This window comes from Rhinatrema bivittatum, chromosome 8 (genome assembly GCF_901001135.1).
Source record: "Rhinatrema bivittatum chromosome 8, aRhiBiv1.1, whole genome shotgun sequence".
Lineage (NCBI taxonomy): Eukaryota > Metazoa > Chordata > Amphibia > Gymnophiona > Rhinatrematidae > Rhinatrema > Rhinatrema bivittatum.
Genome location: NC_042622.1, coordinates 36357866 through 36376350, shown reverse-complemented (window position 1 = coordinate 36376350; position 18485 = coordinate 36357866). Strand labels below are relative to the sequence as shown.

The window sequence follows — 18485 nt, the reverse complement described above, 5'->3', positions numbered from 1 at the left end:
CAGACTAAAGAGTAAAACCTTCGCAGCAATAACATGACCGAACTCCCACACCAGAACAAACCCCTACAGCCCAATCAACAACCAGCCTCCTATCAACCGACATACACCCTTACTATTCTATTAACCTCTCACTAATCACTGAGACTCCAATGCAAGATATTATTTCTGGGCCTGACCACTGTAAAATAGAAGCTCTTCCGCCTTGTCCTTAACTGTAAGACGTAAATCCTACGCCTGACTACAATATGATAAGTGTTCCTTTCACTTTGACCTCCATTAATGTTCCTCTCTCTCATTAACCATTTCCATGTTACAAATGTTCAATGTATTAGACAAAGGAAATGCCCGATTTCCTGCATTTTTTTTTTTGGTTGAATGTAAACCAATGTGTTATGTAAAATCAAACACCGGTATAGAAAAATAAATGAACAAATCACCTGGACAGGATGGTATGCACCCCAGGTTCTGAAGGAACTCAAAAATGAAATTTCAGATCTGTTAATTAAAATTTTGTAACCTATTAAAATCATCCATTGTACCCGAAGACTGGAGGGTGGCCAATGTAACGCCATTTAAAAAGGGCTCCTGTGGCGATCTGGGAAACCTTAGACCAATGAGCCTGATTTCAGTGCCGGGAAAAATAGTGGAAACTATTCTAAAGATCAAAATCACAGAGCATATAGAAAGACATGGTTTAATGGAACACAGTCAGCATAGTTTTACCCAAGGGAAGTCTTGCCTCATAGATCTTTGTTTTTTTGACGGGGTTAATAAACACGTGGATAAAGTTGAACCGCTAGATGGTAGTGTATTACGATTTTCAGACCTTTGACATAGTCCCTCATGAGAGGCTTCTAAGAAAACTAAAACGTCACGGGATAGGAGGTGAAGTCCTTTTGTGGGTTACAAACTGGTTACCAGACAGGAAACAGAGTAGGATTAAATGGTCAGTTTTCTCAGTGGAAAAGGGTAAACAGTGGAGTGCCTCAGGGATCTGTACTTGGTCTGGTGCTTTTCGATATATTTATAAATGATTTGGAAAGAAATAGACGAGTGAAGTAATCAAATTTGCAGCTGATATAAAATTATTCAAAGTAGTTAAATCACAAGCATATTGTGATAAATTGCAGGAGGACCTTGTGAGATTGGAAGATTGGGCATCCAAATGGCAGATGAAATTTTAATGTGGACAAGTACAAAGTGATGCATATAGGGAAAAATAACCCTTGCTGTAGTTGGACGATATTAGGTTCCATATTAGGAGCTACCACCCAGGAAAAAGATCTAGGTGTCATAGTGGATAGTACATTGAAATTGTTGGTTCAGTGTGCTTCGGCAGTCAAAAAAGCAAACAATGATAGGTATTATTAGGAAGGGAATGGTGAATAAAACAGAAAATGTCATACTGCCTCTGTTTAGTCCCCATGGTGAGGCCACACCTTGAGTACTGTGTACAGTTCTGGTTGCCATATCTCAAATATATAGTTACACTGGAGAAGGTACAGAGAAGGGTGACAAAAATGATAAAGGGAATGGAACGGCTCCCCTATGAGGAAAGGCTAAAGAGAGGTTAGGGTTGTTCAGCTTGGAGAAGAGATAGCTGAGGGGGGGATATGATGGAGGTCTTTAAAATCATCAGAGGTCTAGAACACTATGAATTGGTTATTTACTCTCTCAGCTTATAAGAGGACTAGGGGGCACTCCATGAAATTAGCAAACAGTACATTTAAAACTAATCGGAGGAAATTCTTTTTCACTCAATGCACAATTAAGCTCTGGAATTTGTTGGCAGAGGATGTAGTTAGTGTAGCTGGGTTTAATAAAAGTTTGGATAAGTTCTTGGAGGAGAAGTCCATTAACTGCTATTAATCAAGTTGATCTAGGGAATAGCCACTGCTATTTCTGGCATCAGTAGCATGGAATCTACTTAGTGTTTGGGTACTCGCCAGATACTTGTAGCCTAGATTGGCCACTTTTGAAAACAGGATGCTGGGCTTGGACCCTTGGTCTGACCCAGTATGGCAATTGCTTATATTCTTAGACTTTCTCAGTAGGGAAAGTCTCTGGACTGGGAGAATGGGTGCTATCAAACGAGGCGGTTCAGCTGATTCTGAATTGCTGGGGGTTTCCTGTTTCTAGACCTGCTGGCTACTTCTCGCAATATGAAAGTTCCACAATTCTTCAGTCACGGGAGAGATCTGAAGTTATTGGGAATAAATGCTTTGGTGCAGGAGTGGCCGGAAGACAAACTGCTGTACGCTTTGTCTCCATGGTCCATGTTGGGCAGATTGGTCCGAAGGATCAAGTGCCACAGAGGGATGATGCTCCAGATTGGCCCAGGAGACCGTGCTATGTGGATCTGCGGCGGCTCCTGGTGGAATCGCTCCTTCAGCTTCCAGTGCACAGGGATCTGTTGGAGTTCGGTCCTATTCTTCATGAAGATCTGACTCTATTTTGTTTTTCAGTATGGCCCTTGAAAGGGCTCGCTTGCTGAAACGTGGATACACTGTAGTAGTGATTTCTAGCTCTTAGCAAGGTGGAAAATTCTCCACTTCCTTGGCCTATGTGTGGGTTTGGCGAGTGTTTGAGGCCTGGTCTGAGGATCGAGGTACTCTTCCTTGTTCAGTCAAGATTCCGCTCCTTTTGGAATTTTTGCAGGTTGGCTTTAATAAAAACTTGGCCCTCAATTCCTTAAGTACAAGTATCTACTCTCGCCTGTAGAGGAGATCAGGTGAGTGGTGTATCCTTGTCAGCTCATCCTGATGTGGCCTGTTTCCTGAAAGGAGTGAAACATCTTTGTCCTCCTTTGCGGTTCCCGGTGCCCTTATGGAGTCTTAATTTGGTATTGGATTTCTTAGCGGGTCCTTTATTTAGACTGATGCGTAATCTGAACTTGCGGTTACTGACCTTGAAAATTGTGTTTCTTGTGGCAATTTGTTCTGCGCGTAAGATTTCCAAACTGCAGGCCTTGTCTTGCCGGGAGTCATTCCTCTGGGTGACTCCAGGAGCGGTAGAGCTGCATACTGTTTCTTCTTTTCTACCAAAGGTGGTCACTGACTTTCACGTGAATCAGTCCATCTCCCTGCCCTCGAATGGAGAAAGAAAAAGATGTAGAGGAATATCATGTGTTATGACCCTTGGATATCAAGAGACATGTTGTCCGGTTCTGGAGGTTACTAAACCCTTACGAAGACTGACTGCCTGTTTTTCCTTCACAACGGTACTAGGCTGGGAGAGCTGGCCTCATGGGCTGCTATAGCTCACTGGATTAAAGAGGTAGTCATGGCGGCATATGTTGATGCTGGGAAGCTGTTACCTACTCAGGTCAGGGCTCATTCCACTAGAGCTCAAGTAGCGTCATGAGCAGAAGTGAAGTTTGTCTCTTGTCGACACTTGCCGAGCTGTGATTTGGTCCTCATTACACACTTATTCCAGGTATTATCATCTGGATGTTGCAAGCCTGTGTGGATGCAGCCTTTGCTCATATAATTTTGACTGGACCGTAGGCAGCCTCCTGCCCTATTCAGAAGTAGCTTGGGTACATCCCACTTGTTCTGGATTCATCTGACTGGACACTAAGAAATGAGAAATTTACTACTTACCTGATAATTTCCTTTTCTTAAGGACAGTCAGATGAATCCAGCTTCCCTCCCTTGGCTGCCAAATGGTTGTATTATGGTCCTCCTCCATGACTACATGTTATAGGGATTACTGGCATGTGTTCATTCAGTCCCTAGACTAGTGTTAATACATTCTTGTCTGAGCTTAGTGTTGCCTGTTGGCCGAGTATTGCTATGGTTATCTGTATAATCAAATTATTTTGCTAGTCCAAGTTGCTTTTGAAGAGAACGCTGGCAGGCTGATGTCACTACGGTGGTATATGTACTGGAAACAGGATGCTGGGCTTGATGGACCCTTGGTCTGACCCAGCATGGCAATTTCTTATGTTCCTAGCGTGTAGCCAGATGGACTCAGGACCAATGGATATTGTGCTCTCCTGATAGCAGATGGGAGACGGAATCAGATTTCAAAGTTGACGTCAGCCTACATATACCTGTGCAGCATGCTTAGCTCTTCAATATTTCTCAGTCTCCCATAGCAGATGCAGACACTATCCAGAAGAGAATAGTGTAACATTTACAAGTAAGAAAAAAGAAGATTTACCTTTAAGAAGAGAGCCCCGCTTCTCCTGCGGTGAAACCTTAGGGTCCATCCCCCAGTCGAGACTTTCCTGAGGTCAATTCGATATCCCTCAGAGGTGAGCCTTAGTCTGCCGGTCGATTCCCGGCATGGATGTAGCCCCCCCAGGGTGGCTGAAAGGCGGGTGCAGATTCGAGCGTGGCGGTGAAGGTATTTCCCTCTCTCCCCACAGCTGGAGACTGCCCGGCACGCGACCGGTAAGCGCAGAGACCAGGTAAGATAGAAACCTTTTACTTCCAAGTCTCCGGTCTCCAATGCTTGAACAGCCATACAGACCTTCCTTCGAGGTTTAAATCGGGTTGAGCAGCCTCCCTCTGGCTCTCCCCAATCTGTTGCGAGGGTCCACACATGTGGAGATCCTCCGGGGAGGGGGCGTTGGCACACGTGGAGCAGGCCAGAAGCCCAAGACGCCTAACTTGAGCACGTCCATAGGGATAAACGCTTAACTGCGCGCACATCTGAGTTGTACGCACAGCGGCATGCACAACAAGACTGCGTGCATAACTGCCATGTGCACAAAGCCAACCGCCTGCACGCACAACTTGTGCACACGTACTGCCCAACTAAGAGCATCCGCGCGCATAACTCTCGCTTGGACAAGTTTTTAAGCCCTACACACGCACAAACAATGTCACCTCCATCCAGGAAAGCCAAGGGACCCTTCCTTTGCCTAGTCTGCCACTTGAGAGCTGCGCAGCCTGAATTAGAATTCTTCCTGTGCCAGCAGTGCGAACAGAACCAGCCAGAACCAAATCAAGACCTCCCACAGCCAGGAGAGGGATCCGGAACCACTGATGATGGTACCCCGGACCTAACTATTTCCAACTCTGTGCCCCCACAGGAAAGTTTCCTCCGGGGCTTCCACTAGAATCCCTCCTGGTATCAACATGGACCCAGGAACCTTCTCCTGGGTGGAATTTTTCAAAGGGCTGCAAAACTTTTGTTTAGGCGCAACCAGCCCCGGCTGTTCACTTGTCTCAAACTCTGCTGGAAGCACAAGCCCTTCCCAGCACCTCCCGAGGATCCTGAGACATGCTTCTCCTAACCAAGAGCATCCAGGATGGGGGTCCAGACACATCAGATGAGGAAACAGACTCCTTGGAAGAAGGGGAAATCCCCCCCCCCCCCCCCCCCCAGGGATGGAGCCATACCCGGACCATGATCAGATTCTTCCACAAGGATGAATTATCAGCCTTCGTGTCACAAACTATGAAGACACTGGGCCTCCCAGGCATGGAACCTACATCGGAACAGGAAAAGAATCCCATGTTAGTGTACCTCTGTAAAGCCTCATGCTATTTTCCTATGATGGAGCCCATCAAGGAACTGATTGACCTGGAATGGAATGCTCCAGAGGCCAGTCTTAAAGGGGACGGGCACTAGAAGCCCTATACCCGCTGGAGCCCATGGCCAAGGAACTTCTATGCTTCCTTAAAGTGGACGCTATGATCTGTGCTGTCTCAATGCACCACGTTCCCTGTGGAGGGAGGAGTGGCACTGAAGGACGCCCAAGACAGAAGGCTGGAAGCCCATCCTTAAGCAGTCCTTTGTTTCAGCAGTGACGCTACAAATTGCCTCCTGCTGTGCCTTGGTGGCACATTCCTGTTTGATCCTCTCCAGAGACGCTATCATGCCCGGAGAAGCGATGGAACCTGCGGTCTCCTTTCTCACCAATGCTACCACAGACCCTAGTGTGCACGTTATCCAGAGGTTTTGCCGCTGCAGTGGCGGCCAGAAGACAATTATGGCTCCGAAATTGGTTGGCTGACGCGACTTCCAAAGCGAACCTCACAAAAATGCCTTTTAAAGGATCTCTCCTGTTTAGGAACGAACTGGAGAAATTAGCCAACAAATGGGGCGAATCCCCAGTACCCCGATTACTTGAAGACAGGAGCAAAAGAACATATCAGATTTGAGGGATACTGCACCAATCAATTTCATTTGGGGGCTTAATTTCTAAATTATATAAATTATTGATGTCCAGCCCACCATCTACACCCGCACACATAGCGGCCTGGGAACATGACATGGATCGCTCATATTCCAAGGATGAATGGGAGACTATCTTTACACGCCATTCACAAGGCTCCATCTCGGCGCGGATTATGGAAGCTACCTTCCATAAAGTCTTATATCGTTGGCACCTCACCCCGGTTCGTCTAAGTTGCTTTTGTTCCTCCAACACACCACACTGCTGGCGTAATTGTCATCAATTGGGAACGTATTTACATATGTGGTGGGACTGCCCTTTTATACAAACTCTGTGGACATATGTTTCCGGGATCCTGATGGAGATCCTTGAGTTGCCTATTCATCTCAAAAAGACCAAGCACTTCTCTTCCTCTTCGAGGCGTTGTCATCACAGGCTCAAATTCTCATATAACAGGTTTGCACCGCCGCAAAAATGGAAATAGCACGTACTTGGAAAAGACCCATCCCACCGACATCTTCTGAACTCTTAACCTGTCTGGACAGGGCGTGTACTCTTTATCGTTTAACTGCACTGAAATATCATTTTATGAAATTTTATAATATTTGGAATCCATAAATCTCTTGGAGACAATTGTCATTTTCAACGTCTACTCCTTAATCATTGTCTTTTATTGTGTTTGTTATAACCGAATATTTCACCACAGTTTTCTCTAACAATCTTTACCAATGTATCATTATTGATCAATACTACAGACTGGTTAGCCTCACTTCGGTGGTGGGAAAAGTAATGGAGTCACTGTTGAAAGAGAGAATAGTGAACTATCTACAGTCCGGAGAATTGCTGGACCAGAGGCAGCATGGATTCACCAGGGGAAGATCCTGTCAGACAAATCTGACTTTTTTTTGACTGGGTAACCAAGGAATTGGATCAAGGAAGAGCGCTCGATGTCATCTACTTGGATTTCAGCAAAACTTTTGATATGGTTCCGCACAGGAGACTGGTGAATAAAATGAGAAGCTTAGGAGTGAGTGCCGAGGTGGTGGCCTGGATTGCAAACTGGTTGACGGACAGAAGACAATGTGTGATGGTAAATGGAACTCTCTCTGAAGAGAGAGCGGTTTCAGGCGGTGTACCGCAAGGATCGGTGTTGGGACCGGTCCTGTTCAATATCTTTGTGAGCGACATTGCGGATGGGATAGAAGGTAAGGTTTGTCTATTTGCGGATGACACTAAGATCTGCAACAGAGTGGACACACCGGAAGGAGTGGAGAGAATAAGACGGGATTTAAGGAAGCTGGAAGAGTGGTCGAAGATATTGCAGCTGAGATTCAATGCCAAGAAGTGCAAAGTCATGCATATGGGGAGTGGAAATCCGAATGAACTGTATTCGATGGCGGGGGGAAGGCTGATGTGCATGGAGCAGGAGAGAGACCTTGGGGTGATTGTTTCGCCGACTTCAGATCATTGGACACTATGTGACAAGGCGATAGCAAAAGCCAGAAGAATGCTGGGCTGCATAGAGAGAGGAATATCGAGTAAGAAAAGGGAAGTGATTATCCCCTTGTACAGATCCTTGGTGAGGCCTCACCTGGAGTACTGTGTTCAATTCTGGAGACTGTATCTACAAAGAGACAGAGACAAGATGGAAGCGGTACAGAGAAGGGTGACCAGAAAGGTGGAGGGTCTTCATTGAATGACTTATTAGGAGAGATTGAAGAATCTAAATATGTACACCCTGGAAGAAAGGAGGAGCAAGGGTGATATGATTCAAACTTTCAGATACTTGAAAGGTTTTAACGATCCAAAGACAATGACAAATCTTTTCTGTCAGAAACAAATCAGCAGAACCAGGGGTCACGAGCTGAAGCTCCAGGGAGGAAGACTCAGAACCAATGTCAGGAAGTATTTCTTCATGGAGAGGGTGGTGGATGCCTGAAATGCCCTTCCGGAGGAAGTGGTGAAGACCAGAACTGTGAAGGACTTCAAAGGGGCATGGGATAAACACTGTGGATCCATCAAGTCTAGAGGACGTGAATGAAGGGGGGGTGGCTCGCGGGAATGAAGGCTACTACCTGGAGATAATACCCTTATTCAATATACATACACACGGTTAGTGCGACTCCAACATTGCTCTAAGCTTCAACGGTAAGAAATGTGGAAAAAAAAAAGGATTTGTATTCACAAAAAAGCGGGGTGTAGCTTGCTTGTTACGGCAGTTACTACCCCCAAACCAAATAAGCCTGATACTTTACTTTCAATGCATATCTAGCATAGCTCTCTGCTTCAACGGCAGGGGGAATGTAGAAAAGAGGATCTATATATAGACAACAACCAACAAGGACTGAATTACATGGTCGGGTAAACAAAAGCATGGGTGTAGCTTGCTTATTGAGGCGGTTACTACCCCTAACTAAGTTACATATTCACTTAGATGCAGTTCAACACTGCTCTCTACATTAATGGTGGGGGTCAAAGGGAAATAGCACTAAAAGGTATTAAGAGCCAAGCGTAACAAGTAAGAGGAAAAAAAAAAGTGCATAGCTTGCTGGGCAGACTGGATGGGCCGTTTGGTCTTCTTCTGCCGTCATTTCTATGTTTCTATATGTAATAGTCGTGTGGCATGAACGGGGGGGGGGGGGAATATGTAAACTGGAAAAATCTGTTTTAATGTGATGTGGCTTATTCCATATGTTTGTATATGTAACTGAATAACAGCAATAATTAAAAAAAAAAAAAAAAAATCAGCTCTCCTCCCCCAGAAGAACCAAGGGTAGAGGATTGCAGGGTTTTAAACCTTACAGGAACACACAGTCCCAAACACCTCATTCTTCAGGAAGGTCTCAGTCCTTTCGGAACAGGCACATTAAGAGAGAAGCAAGCTCAGGGGCAGGCTCTGGCTGTACCCCACAATGAGAAGACGCAGACCCATCCACAGGAAGAAGTCATAGAGGGCAGACTTACCCTCTTCTACCAAAGATGGGTCGAGGTTACATCGGACAAGTGGGTCCTAACTATCATTCGAGAGGGGTACTCCCTGGAATTCCAAAGCATTCCCCCAGACAAATTTATGAGATCACGATGCTACTCCCACTCCAAGAGACTGGCAGTGGAAACCACACTAGCAAGGCTACTCAGCCTGAAGGCAATAGCTCCAGTGCCCACGTCTCAACAAAATACTGGCCACTATTCCATCTATTTTATTGTTCCCAAGAAAGAAGGAACATTCCAGCCCATCCTGGACCTCAAGGCCGTCAACCGTCACCTGAAGGTACCACACTTCCGCATGGAAACCCTACAGACCGTTATAATGGCAGTACAACTGGGAGAATTCTTAACCTCCCTGGACCTATCCGAAGCCTACCTTTACATCCCAGTCCATCAGGACCACCAGTGCTTCCTGCGCTTTGCGATACTGGGCAATCATTACCAATTTCGAGTGCTACCCTTCGGACTAGCTACCGCTCCCAGAACCTTCACCAAAATTATGGTGGTAGTAGCGGCAGCACTGAGGAAAGGAGGAGTCCTGGTACATCCTTACTTGGACGATTGGCTGATCAGAGCAAAGTCTCCGGAGGAGAGTCGTCACACGACCACCAGAGTCAAGAACCCACTACAAAAGCTTGGGTGGGTCGTGAACACAGCCAAGAGCTGCCTACAACCCTCCCAGTCACTAGAATACCTGGGAGTCTGGTTCAATACCAAGCAGGACAAGGTCTACCTTCCCCCTCCAAGGAGAAGGAAACTGATGGGTCAATTGCAAAACCTGTTGAACTCAGCTCGCCCCAAGATATGGGGCTACCTTAAAGTCCTCAGCCTCATGACATCAACTCTGGAAGTTGTTCCATGGGCAAGGGCCCATATGTGACCACTACAACGTTCCCTACTGTCACGATGGAATACAGTGTCCCAGAGCTACTCAATTCGCCTCCAGCTACCGACAGAGGTTCGGCATCAGCTTCACTGGTGGCTACAGGAAGAACACCTAAGCAGAGGCGTAAACCTATCCCCACCGAACTGGATCTTGTTCACCACGGACACCAGTCTGCAAGGGTGGGGACCCCACTTTCAGGAGCTAACAGCCCAGGGACAATGGAACAAAGAAGAAGCGGCATGGAACATAAACCACCTGGAAGCTCGAACGGTCAGACTAGCCTGTCTGCGATTCAGCCACAGACTCTAAGGCGAGTGTCAGTCATGCCGGACAACGCATCAACCGCCAGGGAGGAACCAAGAGCCAGCAGGTGTCTCTCTGGAAATAGACCCTCTCATGGAGTGGGCGGAAACAAACCTGCAAGGGATTTCGGCCTCCCACATCACGGGGAAAAAACATCTCAGCGGATTATCTCAGCAGAGAGAGCCTAGACCGGGGGGAATGGTCACTGGCAGACACAGCCTTCCAGCTGATAGTGAATCGATTGGGGTCCCAACCATGGACCTCCTAGCAACTCGTCGCAGAGCCCAAGTCCACAGATTTTTCAGCTGCAGACGAAAACCACAATCACAAGTAATCGACGCACTCGTCCAGAACTGGCCAGAGAAAGTCCTGTATGCCTTCCCACCATGGCTGCTACTGGGCAGGGTCATTCACAAGAGAGAGCACCAAAGGGGACTAATCTTACTAGTCACCCCGGATTGACCAAGAAGACTATGGTACGCGGACATGCGAAGACTATTGGTGGAGAATGCTCTGCGTCTGCCACCATGCAGGGACTGATCTCCCACGAAGACCCGGTTCATTCTCCTTATGGTATGGCCCTTGAGAGGAGTAACCTAAAGAAGCGTGGCTACTCAAAAGCCGTTATTGACACCCTGCTCCGAGCACGCAAGTTCTCCAATTCTCTGTCTTACATACAGATCTGGAGAATATTTGAAGCCTGGTGTGAAGACCGTGCCCTCCTTCAGAGGACAGCCAAGATTCCCACGATCCTAGAATTCCTACAGGACTGCATGCAGAAGGGATTGTCTCTCAACTCCCTCAAGTTTCAAGTCGCAGCACTGGCCTGTTTCAGGTCCGAAGTGGATGGCATCAGACTATCAGCTCATCCTGATGTGTCTCGCTTCCTGAAAGGGGTCAAACAACTCCGGCCACCACTAAAGTGGCCGGTGCCTCTATGGAACCTCAACCTAGTACTAGACGTCCTAGCAGGGGAGGCCTTCAGACCAACAAGCAGTTTGTCTCTACGCCTCTTGACCTTAAAGACAGTATTCTTGATCGCAATATGCTCAGCTCGGCACATCTCCGAACTTCAAGCATTATCCTGCCTAGAACCATTCCTCAGGTTCACCCTGGCACCATACAGCTGCGCATGGTACCATCCTTCCTTCTGAAAGTGGTTTCCCAGTTCCATATGAACCAGACCGTATCCTTACCATCACCAGATGAACACAGGGATTCGGAAGACTCGCACCTCCTTCGTCACTTGAATGTTGGCAGAATCCTAGTCTGATACCTGAAGAGATCGGAATCCTTGCGCAAAACTGATCACCTGTTCGTTCTTTACAACAGGAAGTAACTAGGAGAAGTGGTGTTGCGGGCCACCATAACCCACTGAATCAAAGAAGTAATTAATGCAGCCTACATAGAGGCAGGAAAACCACTACCCCTACGGGTCAAGGTGCATTCTACAAGGGCCCAAGCAGACTCCTGGGCTGAAACCAGGCTGCTTTCGCCAGCCAAGATCTGTCGGGCGGCGACATGGTCCTCACTACACACCACCTCCAGGTTGTACTGCCTGGATGTCCAGGCCAGGGAGGATACAACCTTCACAAGGGCAGCACTAAGTGGGACATGGGCAGCCTTACACCCGGTAGGGGAGTAGCTTTTGTACATCCCATTGGTCCTGAGTTCATCTGGCTACACACTAGGAAATGGAGAAATTACTTACCTGATAATTTCGTTTTCCTTAGTGTAGACATATGGACTCAGCATCCCGCCCTCAGCTACTCCAGAAATAGAGAACCTCGGATATCAAATCTCGAGACAGTACGGGTAAGCCACGGCCTACCTCTATTTTAAGACACCTGCAGTTACCTAGGTGTCGGAGTTTATTGTTTCAGTGCACGGCGGTCTCCAGTGCCAAAATGTTCTCATATATATAATTAGTTTAACCAGTTCAAGGTTAATCAAGTATATTCAAGTGTAACAAAGTATTAAGCAACATATATCCACACTGGCTTTTCGAAGTGAATACTGAAGAGCTAAGCATGCTGCACAGGTATATATAGGCTGATGTCGGCTTTGAAATCTGACTCCGTCTCCCATCTGTTATCAGGAGAGCACAATACTCATTGGTCCTGAGTTAATCTGTCTACACTAAGGAAAACGAAATAATCAGGTAAGTAATTTCTCTATTGCTCCGTTTCTGTCTGCTGGTTGAGGTGCATAACCCACTGGTTCTGGATTCATCTGACTGTCCTAATGAAAAGTAAATTATCAGGTAAGTAATTTCTCAATACGGTAATACCACACAAAAAATTTAGAAGCATTATCTCATACAGCAGATGCTGCATCCAAAATCACATCCACCTAGACTGAGTTTTAATGTTTATGTAACCTGTGTGACCTGTTTTAGACTGGCCAGTTACAATACATGGGATATAAATACTGCAAATAAATAGGAAGAATATAATCAAAACATCTGTGGTGAGCCTTTTTTAAAGCCGCATTGTTTATCATAAGATCTCTTCTTTTAACAGATCTACAAGAAAGACTTCAAGAGGTACAGCAAGAAACCAACGTAGAAGACGTTCCAAATCGCCAGTTCTGCATCCTCCTAAATTTACACACTGCAGTACAAAAATTCCTTCCTGCACTATCCATCTAAAACACAAAAGTCAGTCAGAATCTCCAGAGGCTAGTCTTGGTTTAGGCAGTTCAGTCAAACACGAATTCTGCGCATGTGAGCAATCTAATTCTACTCTCAGTGCCAGCGTTTACAGCAGCTTTGGAGTTGAGCCTTTGGGACCTTCATCTGCTGAAGCACATTCAGAAAATTCTGCCATTTCAGTGGTCTCCAAAGAAAGCCTGAAAGCCAGCAGTCCGTCAGATTTCCGATCTGTGTCTACATTGGCTGAAGCGAGAAGGTGCCCTTGCAGCAGCAAAGAGTGTCTGTGCAAGCCGTGGCAAGACATAGAAGTGTACTCCTTTTCTGGGCTGCGGAATATGATATCAGAATGTGAGAAGACAGTGATGGAATCGCACTCTTTACAAAACAGAACTCAGAATACAAGCACAGGGATGTCAGGATCCCCACGCTCTTGTTCAGAACAAGCCAGGGCTTCTGTGGATGATGTGACTATTGAGGATCTTGCAGGCTATATGGAATATTACTTGTATATTCCAAAGAAAATGTCCCACATGGCTGAAATGATGTACACCTGAGAGGAACACTCTCTAGGTTAAAATGATTGAACCAGAGAATGGCTTGAAAACACCTGGGTGAAACTAATTGGGGATTTTGGGAAGGAATCTTAAAGGCGGCACACTTTGGATGAAACTTCTGCCTTGCTGATTGATTTGTTTGTAATAAAACCTCACTTTGTATTTCACCATCCTTAAACAACTAGACTAAAATAATTTTTTTTAAAGCAGTGTTAAATGTAAACTGCAAGTGGATTACAATGTAATCAAATTGCTTTCCAGCTTTTGTTAAGATGAGTTTGAGCTGAGTTGTAGTAACCTTTCTGTTTTTATAAATCAGTTTACAAAAGAGCTGTTTATCAGTTTAGTTTGTTTCAAAAATTGATGACTCTGGCAACCCAGAGTGGTTATGAAAAGTCTTCATAGAAAAATGACAATTTACTTTTGGTAATTTTGTTTAAAGTTTAACATTGGTTCTCAGTTTGAACTGGATCTGTTCATTTGCAAGTATGTGGTGTAATTATTTTTTCTGTATGTGGTGTAATTCAGGTTGCATGTAGGCAGCTGTTGATTATTTATTTGTAAGTTGGATCTTTTTTTGTAGTGAAGAAACATATTAAATTAATATCTGCCAAGGCTTCTTAGAATGTTGAAAAGAAATACTGGCGAATGAGATTTTAAGTAGCTGTTTCTGCAAAAGCAAAGCATTGTCATAAAAGAGCATTTCTAACAGTTTGGCCAAGTTAATCCAGAGGCATTTTTGTGATGCATTGAAGTATTGTAGAGATTAATAAAGTTCCTTCAGTAGATCCATAGGAACACATCCATGTCCTTGCAGTATGGCTCACACACATACTCAGTCATGTTAACAAGAAAAACTAAAAACATTAAAATTTTAAAAAAGAGTTGAAATAGTGTGTTCGCAATACTTAGTTATAGAGTGCTTCTGGCTGTAAGAAAGATTAAATGATGAGCGTGTTCAGAAAGGGTTTGATATTTTCATCTATGTTGGGCGATGTATGCATGTGAATATTCCCAGGTATCTCAAATCTTACAAAACTGTAAGAATTGGATTTTTTTTTTTCTTTTGTTACAGAAAGTATTTGGATTCTAGGTGAAAATAAAATTCTAGCACTGGATACCTACTGCACTAATACAAAGATATAGGTCATTGTCATCAAGACTGATGCTAAAGACCTGAAAAATCATGTGAGAAATTTTTAAATCTTGGCCATAATTTTTGAAGTGGTAATTACATGTCTAATTTTAGATTCCAGAAAATTGGAGGAACAAATGAGAATCAAGAAATCATTACTGTTGATGTGCAATAATTGTATACTGTGGAATGTCCTTCCTTTTTTAATCTTGGCAACATCTAATGAAATCTCTCTTCTCCATTTCTACCACTCAGTCTTATGGTACAGTATAAATTTCATAATCTCATGATGGGTTTTTTTGTGGGGTTTATTTTTCGAAGGGGAGCACTTGGCAGATTCCTCCTGCTCTTTTGGGTGTCTGGGTCTGGGACTGCTTGCCATTTTCAACTACCCAGGGATTTTTCTATTTTATATCCCCCTACCCCTTCCTTCTACCTCTCTCCCCCCCCCCTCTTTCCTTTCATTTCCCACTCATACTTTCTTGTGTTTAGAGCACGCGTTTGTATCTACCTTCCTCGTTTTTTTCGTTTCTATATTCATTTTCGTTATTTGACTTAAGATATTTTAGTTTTTTCCTGTTACAACCTGTTCCATGACCTGCTATATGCATATACTTTCGTTTCACAACTTGTTCTAAGTATAATTGTTTTGTTTCAATGTAAACCGGGGTGAAGGCTTGTGCTAAACCTCGGTATATAAAAGCTACAAATAAATAAATAAATATCCCTTCCAAAGTTGCTTAGGCCAGTCATTGCAGTTACAGCCCTTGGTTGGGGATCATGCCACCAGGGCTCCGTCTGGAACCTTGCAGTCATGGGCCTTAACTCTGGGCAGTAGGAGTTGCCATTGAATGATGGTTGTGATTCTGCAATATCCCTAGCTAACTTGAGTGGAACATCTGAGCAAGGAATGAAACCTAGGTTCTTCCACTTGGCAGTGCTGCACACTGTCACTGACCAACCAGCTGGCCGTTATCTCTACTACTGGTCTGTTTTTGTGACGTAGATGATATGAAAAGCTACTTGGCTAACCTGCAAGAACTCAGTGTTGCAATTTTAACTTCCTAAAACATCAGTCAGTATGTTTGAGCTGTATTATAGATATAAGCAATAGTACTCCAAGCAACAGGTATTTCTAATGACTTGAGACCAGCACACTCCTCTGCCACTTCCAAGGGTATGTTGTTGTAAAACCTAAATGGTAAAAAAAAAAAAAAAAAACTTTAGTAGGGGCAGGGTTAGATATTGCCCAGTTCACTTCATATCTAGCTCAATCACTTGGGAAAAATGGCTACCACTGAAGATGTGGAAGAGAAGCAGTGACTTAACTGTATGATGCTGCTTTAGCCATCAGAGCTAGTGTGTTATGTTCCTCTGGATGAAGTTCAGGCCTGCATTTCTTCCCAATTCAGAGATCTGCGTTTGATCTATTTTTTTTTTATTCCTTTGAGAGAGACTGAATTCTAAGACACATTATTGTGCTTTAGTCTTGTCTGGGGCAGCAGCAGCCAAGTATGTGCATATGCCTTTTCTGTACAGAGGGCACAAAGTTGCCGTATTGAGGAGAAGGGAAGGAAATTGACATCAGGATGGGCAGCTTGTTGACACAAAAGACTTCCAGAACCACATGAAAGCTTTAAGCTGCCATGTGCTATGATTTTAAATGTCAGGCTGTTAGCTCTCTGAAGAATTAAACCAATGCATCAGAAGAGGCAGAATGGGTGGGAGAATCAAAGCTTAAAATAACTAGAAAAAGGTTGTACCATGTGTCAATAATAGTCACGTACATTTGTTTCTTCTGAAGCCGAACTGGTGAGCAGGGAGACTAAGAAGACAAGCAGGAGCGAGGCAAGGTGTAGCAAACTTTAGTCATAAGCCAAAGAAATGCTGTGACAGATGGACAGAAATGACTGCATTTTTTTTTCTCCCTCTGACATAGTGGTGCAATTTGAGTGGAAGTGGGTAGTGTAGTACAAACCAGTTTAATGATCACTGTAGGGGAGACTTTTATTCGCTGCAGCAGCTGGGATTGCTAATGTGTGAAACAGCATATTCTACTTGTGAGCAGGAGGCAAAAGCAATTATTAATCTCCAGCTGGAGGGAGATGGGTAGCAAAGGGCTATGGAGCTTGATATCCTGTTACACCAATTTTGGAGGGAAGAGATTAACTGTAAATATTTTTGTTCTTGAAGTAATTGCTGCTATAATTATCACTAAGAAACTAAATGGATTATAAATAATGTATTTAATAATCACAGTAGCAATTTGTTTTGTCAAAAAAAAAAAAAAAAAAGCTATGAGCCCATTAGCTTGCCCCTTGTAGTGGAACTATTTGTTCCTCTGCTTACGTAAGTGTAATTTGAGTAGTGAAATTGGGTAACAGAACCCAAATTTCAACAATTAGAGACAAGTCAATTTTATTTATTTATTTAAGCCTTTTATGTGCTGTCGTTTCAAAAGTAGATCACAACGGTTTACTAAAACAGCAATGAATTACATTTTAAAAAGTCAATTTCAAAATGGATTCATATAAAACTATGAAAAGGATATGAGAATAATGGAATTATCAATTACTACAACAATGGAGAATAATTCCAAGGAATTATTGAAGCAGGAAGTTTAAGAAAGTATACAAGTCGACGAAAATTTAAGGGTGAGATCAGTCTTTTTACAAAGTATATTTGAATAATTTCAGGTGAGTTCATAGGCTTTTTTGAAGAGCCATGTTTTTAGGTCTTGTTTGAATTCTTTTTTCGCTTGTTAGTCTTAGTGGATTAGGTAGTGAGTTCCAAAGTTTGGGATCGGCAATAGAAAACAGACCATTTCTGATTTGGGTGAGATGAGCAATGTTGTTGGAGGGTATTGAAAGAATGCCTTTGTTTTGGGATCTTAGGTCTCTTGTAGGATTGTAGAGCTATAAAGAAATTCCGAGAGGAGATGAATTAATATTATTGAAGATAATTGATAATACTTTGTTATTGGATTCAGAAGGTTACTGGAAGCCAATGAAGATCTATCAGGATGGGAGAGAGATGGTCAAATTTTCTAGTTCCGGTGAGAATTCTGGCAGAGGCATTTTGGAGTAGTTGGAAGAGGTTTGTTTAAGTTTGCATTAAACCTAGAAATAATGAATTGCAATAGTCTAGATTAGAAAAAATTAGAGTTTGTAGCACTGTGTGGAAGTCCTGGAAGGTGAGTAAAGGTTTCAGACTGTGAAGCATTCTGAGTTTGGCGTAACCAGATTTTATTATCTTCGAAATGTTTTTTCATGTTGAGATTTTCATTAGTTTGTATTCCTAGGTCATGAACTTCATCAGCAGTTGATATATTGGCTATTTCTAAGTTTAGTATGGAAGGTTTTAGAGATGTATTTTCTTAGCTAAATTATTTCAGTTTTGTTAGTGTTGAGAGTCAATTTCAGTAGAGAGCTCATTTTGGATAGATTTCATCTATTTGGTTAGGGTTGCTGTTTTTCAAAAGTCATCTCCCCCCCCCCCCCCCCCCCCCCCCCCCCCCCAAAAGGAATGTAAAATTGAATATCAGTGTATATATAAAGAATTTTATGTTTAAATTTGATAATAGAGTACAAATTGGAAGGAGATAAACGTTAAAGTTGCTGATAGGGCTAATCCTTGAAGGACTCCTGTGTCAGTTTTAAAAAGGTCTGAGGTTTGATAGCCTAATTTGACTTGGAAGGATCTTTTTTCTAGGAAGGAAGAGAAACAATTGTATACTTTTCCGCCAATTCCAATATTCATTAATTGTTGACCATGATCTTCTCTGCAATGTCAAATGCTGCTTTTAGGTCAAGAAGAATTAGAATAAAAGATTCATT

The 18485-nt window shown here is 43.7% G+C and overlaps 1 protein-coding gene across 3 annotated transcripts in view; it reads left to right on the top strand.

Moving 5' to 3' along the window:
• OSER1 (oxidative stress responsive serine rich 1) overlaps window positions 1-14398 on the top strand; it is a 50236-nt gene extending 35838 nt beyond the window's left edge. For all 3 annotated transcript variants that reach the window (XM_029611677.1, XM_029611675.1, XM_029611676.1), the window contains one exon: window positions 12830-14398. In XM_029611677.1, the coding sequence (XP_029467537.1) occupies window positions 12830-13514 (685 nt within the window). In that variant the 3' untranslated portion in view covers window positions 13515-14398. The remainder of the gene's footprint in view (window positions 1-12829) is intronic.
• Window positions 14399-18485: the final 4087 nt, after the last annotated feature.